Raw genomic sequence first — 11,092 nt, forward strand, 5'->3', positions numbered from 1 at the left:
AAACGTTTATTAATACAGCTTGTGTACAAATGCCAATCAAAAAGTATGAGGGAACAATCAACCTTTTACAGGCTATCATTTTTAAACAAATATTTCATGATCTAAACATGAAATATTTGCACACAATCATTTATGTTAATTTATCTTACATAAGAAAAACATTTTTTAACTATCAAAATATAAGAATAAAATCTTTTATAATCGCACATATGAAATAGTCCGCATTTTTATAAACAAAATAAATTTCTCTTGTTTGCGATAAAAATTTTTATGACAAGCAATCTATAAATAAATATCTAAACACAATAATATTGAAGCACGTTATTTCTTTCTTTTTTTTTGTTGTTGTTGTTTTTATACTTCTAGTGATAATCAATGGTACCAATCAAGAGTCATTATTTCATAGTCCTATTTATTTATATGAGATCCAAAAGTGAAGTCTTATGTGTAAAATTATAGTAACAGTAACTATAATATTTTATTTAGTAAAATAACTTTGTTAGGTTACCGTATGAGTTTTTCGCTTAATATATTTCAAAAAATTACTTTTTTTTTAATAAAAAAAAGTAAACAAGAACAAGGGGCTCACAAATTTGAGAAAAATTTAACAGAGGGCTCGGGCGAGCCCCTTATAGCTCACCACTGATTGTAAGATAGCCCAGGTAATCCTTACCTCTTACAGAATCACTTTCTGTAAATCTCCTAAAGCCCACTGCATCTATATGCAGACCAGTAAATTGCTGCTGATATATCAACTTAACAATGCCAAGTGGTAGTTAGCCTTACTGATTGTAGACTTTAGATTTTCTCATTCTTGCATCATTATTGTCTCCTAGCTTGTTTTCTTCTGTACTCTGAGTTTTGTCAGTCTTTTGACTTAGTGTTATTATTATTATTCAAAACAGGAACAGAGTGAAATTTTAACAGTTACTCAGCTGTTTCCAAGCTCAATCTTCTACCACTATAAATTTCTACAAATTAGTAATCTCTTGCTGGGCTTTAGCTCAAGAGAAGCTACCATTTCTCCCAAGAAAATATCCCTATGGATTTCTTTCACTCCATTACTAAAGGTCTATGTGCCATTTCATGTGATACAGCAAACAGGATTTGGTTTGAAGCCTCTTATATTCTTCTTGGAGAAAGAAACTTCCATCTCCTAATTTAGCCTATTTGAGATGAAAGCCCTGTAGTCCTTAAAGAACAATATTATTACTGGAGTAGGCAGAAGCAAGGCTTTTGTGATACAATACAAAGAATACTACAGGTAGTTTGCTTAAATGCTCTGAGAATTATGATAGGAACTCATTTGAACAAGTTCATTGATTGCACTGGCTGTCCTATTTATAAATTGTAAGCTTTCCATCTTGTTTCTGTATGCATTGGTAAGACTGGCTTAGCCCTTCTGACATAATGATCAGTTTTGTTTCCCTGTTGTTTTAATGGAAATATGGATTCATGCAAACAAGATTTTGTCTCCATTACATCCCATTTTTAGATTTGATTTTTCATCATTTAGATGGGACATTTCAAGTTTGTGTATTTGGGAATCAAACACACACGAGTCATTACATCTATGCATGGTTTTGTCGTTCTTATCCCTGTGCTTCTAAGACCTTGAAAGCCTACTTTCATATCTGATTTTTCTGTGGGTCCAGAAAGGCATTAGTGGTTGCAGACCCAGAAAGAACTTCATTTTTTTTTTTTTTTTTTCCCATTCCTTATGTCAAACAAGTATCTCGGATAGGTGGATCCTGCTTGTAGTCAACTGAGAGGAGGCCTAAAGTTCTAAAGTGCCTTATAGTGGGCTAAATTAGATGCCCTTGGCTGTTGTGCTGAAGTGCAGGGGATGAGAGAATCCCAAATTTTCAAAAAAAAAAAAAAAAAAGATAAATAAAAAAAAAAGAGATACTAATTTTTTTTATATGATCTATAAGTAGTTAAAAGGTTTTAATTTTTTAAAGATTTTTGATAGTTTTTCAGTTGTGCTTTGGATATATGGAATAGTGGTAGCTTCGGTGTAGTTTGCATTCTGGAGAGGATGTGTAGGTTTGGGGTGTTAATATTTTTTGGATAGGAGTTGTAACCATTGCCTAAGGTTTTGTGAAGATGGTGTCGTTCAGTAGAGAGGGCATTGATATCTGAACTAATTAATTTAATTCTATTATATAAAGGTTTTAACAATAATTCCATACTATTTGAGGAGTGGAGAATGCGACTGTTTTGAATCTATTTGTGTGTGTGTGTGTGGTAGGGCTCTGTAAACAGAATATGCATGAGGCTGGCATGTAATTAAAGTGTCTAAAAAGAGACTGTCATTTTCTTTTTTAATGTGAACTGGATCCTGGAATGTCGATTCCAGGATCATGAACTGGATCATGGGCACTCTCAAAAATATGTTGAGATTGACCATGCAGCCAAATGGAAAAAACATCATCAGCAAAGCATAGCCAAACAGTTGGTTTGGCTATGCTTTGCTGCCAAACAGTTGGTCTATATGGGGCAGAGTTGGAGCTTTCTCTTCAAATGTTTCCTACCTTCCCTTAGACCCTACCAATACACAGATCAGATTTCACCGACATACAAATTAGCCAAATATTTAGCAAAAGTGCTTTCTCCATATGCTGGCAACACCCCCCTCACACATAAAATCAGTCCACTTTAAAACCATTATAGCAGTTCTGTTCACAAATGTAGACAGATTTTATTCAAACTAAATTTCCTCCAGACATTTCAGCCTTGAACTATGAGCTCTGGCTATTTCGTTTGATAAGGAAAATTCTACAAACAAATAGAAGGGTTAACTGTGGACTGATTGCTTTCTCCTCCCTCCTGGCTAATTTCTTCATAGAAACATTTGAAGAGAAAGCTGTAAACTGTACTCCATATAGACCCACTGTTTGATTATGTTTTGTTGATTTCTCCAGTTGGCTGCATGGCCTGTATGCTTTCAACGTATTTTTAACATACCTAAACAATCAATATCTAAACAATCAATTTTTCTAATGTGAACCAGGATCTAGTTCACATTAGAAAAAAAAGAAAGTGACAATAGTCTCCCCTTCCTAGACGCTTTAATTACATGCTAGCATGAGGGATGCCTAGCATTTTCTGTTTGCAGAAACCCCCCCACCCACCTCCTCCCAACAGTATGGAATTAAAACTTTATATAACAGGGCTAAATTAATTAGTTCAGATAACAATGCCCTCTCGACTGAATATATTAAAAATATATTAAAGCCTCAAACCCACATACTCCTTCTCCAGAACAGACTGCACCAAAGCTATTACTATTCCATATATTTAAAGCACATCTGAAAAATAACAAAAACCATTTTGCATGTATTTCACTGAATGTTGAATGGTTTTTAATTTAAAATGGTTAATTATAATCTTTCAGACATTTTAATAAAACAGTATTTATTAAAAGCTAGGTTCCTTGTAGTTGTAAACTATTTACAATGGCCATACAGGCAGGACAGCCAACATCAGACTTCCTGAACATAATGAGTATAATATTTGTTTCCATCACTCTACTTAGGATTTGTTGACCATGCTTTAGACACCCATGACAGAATACACCAGGGGGGAAAAAAAAAGGCTACTTTACTCCATTGCAGCAAATATAAATATGAAAAACTTTTTCTTGAATTTATTTGCATGAAATTGCCCAAGAATCTCATCTGCAGTTCAGCCTAACAGCCAATGATGCCCAATTTGGCCCATTAGAGACCTATTTATGACTTTAGGGCTGCTGTCAGTTAACATGCTTCATCTTCATTACTTAGTGTAGTGTAGTTGCCTGCATGCACATCTTATGTTTTTTATTCCCTGATGATGGCAGTTTGACTTGCCAAAATATTGGAAATATTAAGTAAATTTATTTTTATTTAATATAGTATTCTGCATTGTAATTTTCTTTAAAAAAATACAGCTAAGACATGTATTATTACATTAAGAGACAAAAGTCTGTTTTGTAAAACTGCCACAATGTAAGATGCATTTGCATTTAGAAATGTTGCATGTTCATATTGTAGGTGTCCTCCTGCAATGAGTCATCGGACTCCTTGGAGGTGTCAGGAATAATAATAATATTCATCCTAGACACTTCAACCTAAGGTCAGATCCTATAGCAGAAGAAACATCTCAAATCATATTTCTGCCTCTAAATTCACAGTTGAGGTGATGCACTTTGTAAGGCATTCCCTTAGCTTCCATTGAATTGGAAAAGTGTGGCATGATACAGCGACATTTGTGTCTAGTCCATAGTGTTAGAAGTATTTGCCGGCATATAAGACACCCCCCCCCCCTTTTTTTTAACACATTTTTTAGGGGAAAAAACTTTATCACTGAATATTATAATGAATTTACAGTATTTCAATTATAAAGTAATAAGTAGGTCTACTTTCAACAAATACCTAATCTAACTAGGAAAGAGTACTCACCTTTTAATCTACTTCATCAAAACCCAGAAATTCATCTTTAGAGCTAAATGAAGAAACACTTGAAACCTCTTCTAAATCAGAATTTTGAGTCCTTATACAACAAATTCGCCTCTGTACCATCCAGCGCATTACTGATTCCACACTTCTTAAACGATTTAACCACTGTCTCAGTTTTCACAGCATCCCATGAAGCATTGACCCACTGACAAACTTGCAAAATGCTAGGCCTCTTCCTGATGGTGTAATATGAAGACTGAATCTAGCTGTTCCACTTCATAAATCTCTTAAATGGTTTATTAATACAGACATCTAAAGGTTGAAGCTAACTAGTTAGGCCTCCTGGAATTACAGATAACTGAGTTTTCAATTCCTTGAGTTTATTTTTAACATCTTCTGTTCTGTGAGAACAAAACTGATCCCATATTAGCAGGGCAGGCTTCTTCAGCAGGGTGCTTAGACCAAATTTTACTATCCATAACTTCATTTCTCCTCCATCCATCCAGCCTTTTGTGTGAACATGTACAAACATTCCTTTAAGCAGTTTTTCTTTGGGTAGCGTCTTCCTTTTTAAAAATCAATAGTGGCGGCAATTTTGTCCCGTCAGCACAGCAGGATAAAACAACCATGTAGTGAGTTTTTTCGTGCCCCGAAGTTTTAACAGTAACACCTTTTGTACCTTTGGAATCTACAGTTTTGTTTGAGGGCACATCAGAAGTCAGCGGAACCTCGTCCATGTTTCCTATTTGCGCAAGTTCAAAATTTTCTCGTTTCCTTGCATTAATGACGAATCGATGAAATTCAATAATTTTTTCTTCATATTCAGCTGGCATCTTTTGTTTGTGATATTTTTGTTTTAGTCTGCATACATAGCTGGTTTCTCTTCATGAATCTTGAACACCATGGTGTTGATCCAGTAAAGTTGCCAATCCCTCTGTTAGTGGCTATCGTGTTCGTTTGATGAATAATCATTTTTGTAGACACTGAAAATCCCACTTTTCTGTGGTCTAAAATCTAGTTATTCAATTCTTCCTCAAGTTCCTGCCATTTTGCAGTTCTACTTCGTAGGTTATGTTTACTGTGAGTTGCTTTTTTCAGATCCTCTTCCTGATTTTGCCAAGTTCTTATAATTTTCTCAGTTGTGGGTGGTCTGAAATGTCTCTCTGCATCCCTGTTTCCACATTCTTTAGCATATGCAATCACACATAGCTTGTATGCAATATTGTAGCACTGCCGATGTTTTTCAGTCATAATTTGCCAAGAAATTTAGAGAAAATTTAAACGCAGAAATTTATCACCGTTCACAACAACTGCGACAACATTCGCATCCACTGAATTCTACATAACTGGAATGTTCTCCCACACCGCAGGGAAGCAAGAAAGAAATCACGTAACTCGGAACAGACAAAATTTCCAGAAATGAAAGTAATAAAAAACAGAGTATCGGCATATAAGACGCACCCTGTTTTTCAGACCTATTTTCAAAGAAAAAAAAGTAAGTCTTATATGCCGGCAAATATGGTAATCAGTATAGTCTATGCTGAATTGCCATAGCTTATGTGCAGCTTCTCTTCCTCAGAAACAAGGACTGCAGCTGATTGCTTTTATCACCTTTTTAGATGCCCTTTGGTGTCATCTTTCTTGGTCTTGACTGAGGTGTCACTTTCCTGTTTCCATTGACTGATAATGTTACCATTATCTGATTGTGGTTGATGCATTCTTAGCAGTGTCACAAGCTCATAGGCTGCTGATATTACTTGGCATGATTTTTCTTCCTTCTGAGCATCATTCCTTCATTATAATTAAGCACCTGAAGTGTAACATACCAGAATATTTAATATGAAGTCTATTTTTAATTTAATTGGAGAAACATTAGATGGAAGCAAATTATTAATTTTAGTATCATATTCATTTATTGATTTTAGATAAAATAATTTATTTGTTATTCAAAATAATTTAGAATTGTCTGAAACTAATTTTTTATTTATTTATTCTTTTGGCTTTGTCAGAGCACGAGAAGCACTTAGACAGTGTCTGCCAGACCAGTTGAAAGATAGCACTTTTGCAAGTTGCTTAAAAGAAGATAAATCTACAAAACACTGGCTTAGCCAGTTGTTAAAAAACTTAGAACCATCAGCAGGGGCTGATCCAAGACTCTCTTATCAGCAGTCATTAACTCAGCAGTAACACATCCATGTTTGTAAATATGCATGATCTGATAACATTTGGTCTTGTGAAAACATCATATTAGGAGCAGATGCAGAAAACATACCTGCTTAGTGGAAAGAATGCGATTTGGTGAAGAAAAAAAAAAGTGATTTTTCCTTTTCGTAGTGTTGACTGTTATGTTGCATGTAAGAAGAGTTTGCTTTTGAATTAAAATTTAAAAATTTGGTTGGATAGGAAATCTAGCAGTAAAAAAATAATTAGTATATATTTGAATTTAAGAAAAAAAAATTTACTTTTAAAGATCATTTTTATACTTTGTTAAAAGAATAACATTTTTTATTATTATTACATGTATTTCACTGAATGTTGAATGAATTTTAATTTAAAACGGTTAATTATAATCTTTCAGACTTTTTAATAAAACAGTATTTAGCCTTTTTGTTATTTCAATTTCATAAAAAACTGAGTAATGTTAATGGAAACAGCTTTTTTTATACCTTTTTTTTTTGTTAGAAATTCATTAAGAAATGTTTATTTTGAAGAATGTTGTATTTTATTTTTAGATTCAAGCAATTGTTTCAGTAAATTTTGCCTCATATTCAGAAATAATTATTTTCTCAGTTTAACAAGATGGAAAACTGAATTGGCATTCATGTTATGGAGTATTATTGACTTAGCTTTGAAATAACATTTGCTTATTTTTCTTGAAATAGCTCAGGCATATATATATTTCTTCAAAAAGTTAATAATTGCTTAAGATTGTTATTGATTCATAACCTTTGGTTGCCAGGCTTTAAACATGCTTTTATGGTGCAATACATGCGTAAAAATGCTATGTTCATCATGAGTTGCTTAAAGTTTTTAATATTCACAATGTTTTTTTTTTTTTTTTTTCCATCATACTTCTGGAGCTATATTGTTCATTAAAATAGTGTTAAATTTTAGATTAATAAACAAAATTACTGATTTATCATTAGATATGATTGAAATAGTTTTGATAAAGAAAATATGATAAATTTACAATGCAAATTACACACCATGCATACAGTATTTTAATAATATGGATGGCATGGTCAGTCATTTTCATTAAATTTAGTTTTTAAACTTCTTGAAAATCATTCGCTGCAAAGTAAAATTTCTACTTTAAAGTGAGTTGATTATTTATATAAAAAAATAATAAGTTCGTGTTTTTGCTTAAAAAAAATCAAGTTCTTGGTATTCTGTTAATTTCATAAGAGTTGGTATATGTTGAAAATGAATTGGTGTAATTAGCAGTTTTCAGAAATGAACAAATTTTTGCATAGAAGTATGTTGGTGGTTCTTTTAATGTGATAGCACTTTTTAACTTTTTTTTTTTTCTCCCAACTAAAGATTTTTACTTTCCTGCCAAAGTCAAGTAAAAAAATTTCCAGCTTATTTCTTCCAGCTGTAATAAGTGGTGGTCAATCTTGAACTGTGAGTGTAGATGGGTACTTAAAATACACTATCCTCAGTTAGAAATTGAAGTTAGGCTGTTGTGTGATTAAAAGAAATATGAACAAGAAATTTTCAGTGTAATTGTTCATTTCATTGTGTAGTAATTTAGAAAATCTGAAAAAGTGCCATTTTAATATAATTATATAGAATTCAATAAAGAATTATGCAGAATCATAGGGACATTGGTAACATAGTTTACTTGATTGAAGTAAACAGCTTAGAAATACAGTAAAAAGTAACAAGTTATTCATGTTTCTGTTATGACATAGTAATATCACTTTTCCATATTTTACCACAGTATTTTCACTATTAGGGTTCAAGATTTTTTGTGTTTCTGTCTTCACTACAAATTGTAGTAAGAAACAGGATATAAAAAACACAAATAGCAGATAATTGTTTTATGTGCATTTTGGATGACAAGTTTTTGAATGCATAAACTGATTATATTGTAGTTTTGGGGTAATCAGTGAGTAGAAGGGACATCTCTGAAGAATTAATACCATAGTATTAATAGGGAAACAATACAGGAAACATTGTATTGTTTCCTGTGTATGTTTCTTTAATGAAATTGAAACTACAGTTTACTGCCAGTGCTGTTGAATGTTGATGTCATGTCCTCTTTCTAGTCCCATTTCAAAAATCATATCAAGAAGCAAGTACCCCCAAATGTGATAATGAATGTGAATAATTTAACATAAGCTGTTTATTCTAAAAGTTATATATGCTTTTTACATTGTATAGTTATGCTTAAAATCCAGATGTGCCAAAAAATTTCAAATATGTTACTTCTTTTAAGCATTTTAGTTATTTTACTTTAGGTATGTAATTCTTTTATATTTTTATAAAATACCTCTGTGTATTTTTTTTTAATGTTCACTTTTGTGTTTGTAATATAATTAGCATATATCTTTATCTGTTAAGTAATGTAATAGAATTCTAAATAATTATTTGGAGTTCTACTAATTATAGGAAATTCGGAGTCAGACTATTTTATATTTAATTTCAATATACAAGACTTCGTTGAATAATTTTAGTTTTGTATTTGTATTTTTTTAAAAGCAACTTACATATACAATTTTCTTCTCCATGCAGAAATAAACAAATTAAAAAAAAATTAATGCAACAGTCACAGACCATCACTTTGCTTATTGAAACACTGAAATAGCTGGAACAAGTTCCATGTTTGGTCTCTCTAAAGTGGTGTTTTCAGATTATCAAATCCTTTCCCTGCTAATGTACTATGTAAGTTTCATTATTTAAAACCTGCAATCCATGATAAGATTTTTATGCATGGTTGGTGTCAGAAGGCCCTTGAATTACTTTATTCTGATTTGATTTTTTTTTTTTTTTTCTCGGAATTTTACACAGTTGGTGGCAGCCAGTGGTAAATCACATAAATGCAAACATATTATTCATTACATTGTCATATTGGCAAGAATTATATTTAAAAATAATTTTAAATCAAATTCTGAAGTGAGTTTTTGTTCTTGCTTACTTCTCAGTTTGTGTATAGGTGCATGCTGTGATCTTAGATCTTTGAATTGGCAACGTAGGTTTGCACAGCTTTATTATTGTTTGTGATTTCTATGTGGTGTCCAAGTTCTTAGCAGTCTTAAAGGCAAACTAATTTAAAAGTTTAAATTTTATAGTTAGTCAAAGAGTGGGAGGGAAAGAAGGGGGAATATATATTCTAAAAGTGGTTTTTTATTATTATATCCATACATTTCCTCAAAACCTTCCAAACAATGTTTATTTGTATTTCAAACATTTACTAGTTTGGACATCTTGAATTAACACTGTTAGTTTTTATTGCATGCTTAGTCTCTTTACATTATTTACTGAATGCCACAGTTCCTCTGTATACCATGTATATTAGGAAATTTGTGATTTAAAATTGTGATATAGTAGCATTTCGGGATTACGAAATGTAGTACAAAGGCAGATTTGAGTTTGAGATGCTCTAGAGCTTTCCAGTGAAATGTGTGTTTTAAAGGGGGAAAGCTTTTAGTCTGTCTATTGGATGTGTGTGTTTCAGCACAAAAATTAAATGAATAATTACAACAGATAATTTGGTGTGGATTACCATCTATTTAATATGATACTTAAAAATAATTTGATCAAGTTTTATTAACTTTTTTATTGTACACTAAATGTTTACTCATGTAAATAGAAATTTTCACAAATGGTAGCTCAAAAAGGCAGCTTCAAAATAGCCATGAAAGTGAAAAATATCTGAGAATCAAGTATGTTATCTCCTGATTATTGAACCAAAGTAGTCGAAGGCTAAATTTATTATTCTATTTTGTGTGTGTGTAACAGTGAAGGTATTATGTGATGGGCAATCTAGGAATATAAACTAGAGATCCATGCAAAAAAAATTATATGTATTAAAGCAGTTATTTTTCCCATTTGTCTGAACATATGACTTAGACCTCATTAATACAAGTGGTTTAAGGAGTGTAGGTCAACTGCTTTTGATTGTGCATAGTATACCTTCATTTCATAAATATAATAAGATGCTGTCTTCCATGCTGTTGATTTTTACTCTATAAATCTTTGCTCACTCATTTATTTATAGTTCTCTTTAAGAAAGGAACAGGCTTAAAAAAAAAAAAAAAAAAAAAAAAAAAAAAAAAAGTGGGTTCATTTGAATTACATATCATCATTAAACATGGAAATTAATGTAAATACACATTTAGAAAGAAAAATGTTTGGCTCTTCATATAATTAGTAAAAATATAGTCATATTTAATTTTTCATTATTTTAATGTCCTTTCAGCCTTAAGAAATTTGTATTTTAGAATTGAGTATTTTTTTTTAAGATGAGTTTTAATTGCAAAACCATATGCATTTTGCTGTATACATAATCATTTCTTTGGTTATACAATATATTTGGGAATTTTATTTACAAATGTCTGGAGAATTATCGGGCTATTCGAAACTATATCGTTTTCTTGCATAAATTTCTGGACTTTTTTTAAGAATGTTGTGATAAATCTTATTTAAAA

General features: G+C 31.6%; 1 protein-coding gene across 1 annotated transcript in view; it reads left to right on the forward strand.

The window, feature by feature from the left end:
• The window catches only part of Rcd-1 (Required for cell differentiation 1), a 105,415-nt gene extending 96,579 nt beyond the window's left edge, over positions 1-8,836 (forward strand). Inside the window, exon 9 of the mRNA XM_090411911.1 lies at positions 6,449-8,836. Coding sequence (XP_090268037.1) covers positions 6,449-6,626 — 178 coding nt within the window. The 3' untranslated portion in view covers positions 6,627-8,836. The remainder of the gene's footprint in view (positions 1-6,448) is intronic.
• The last annotated feature ends 2,256 nt before the right edge of the window (positions 8,837-11,092 follow it).

Source organism: Typopeltis vanoorti, chromosome 22 (assembly GCF_054136105.1).
Source record: "Typopeltis vanoorti isolate ZY-2024b chromosome 22, IOZ_Tvanoo_1.0, whole genome shotgun sequence".
Taxonomy (NCBI): domain Eukaryota; kingdom Metazoa; phylum Arthropoda; class Arachnida; order Uropygi; family Thelyphonidae; genus Typopeltis; species Typopeltis vanoorti.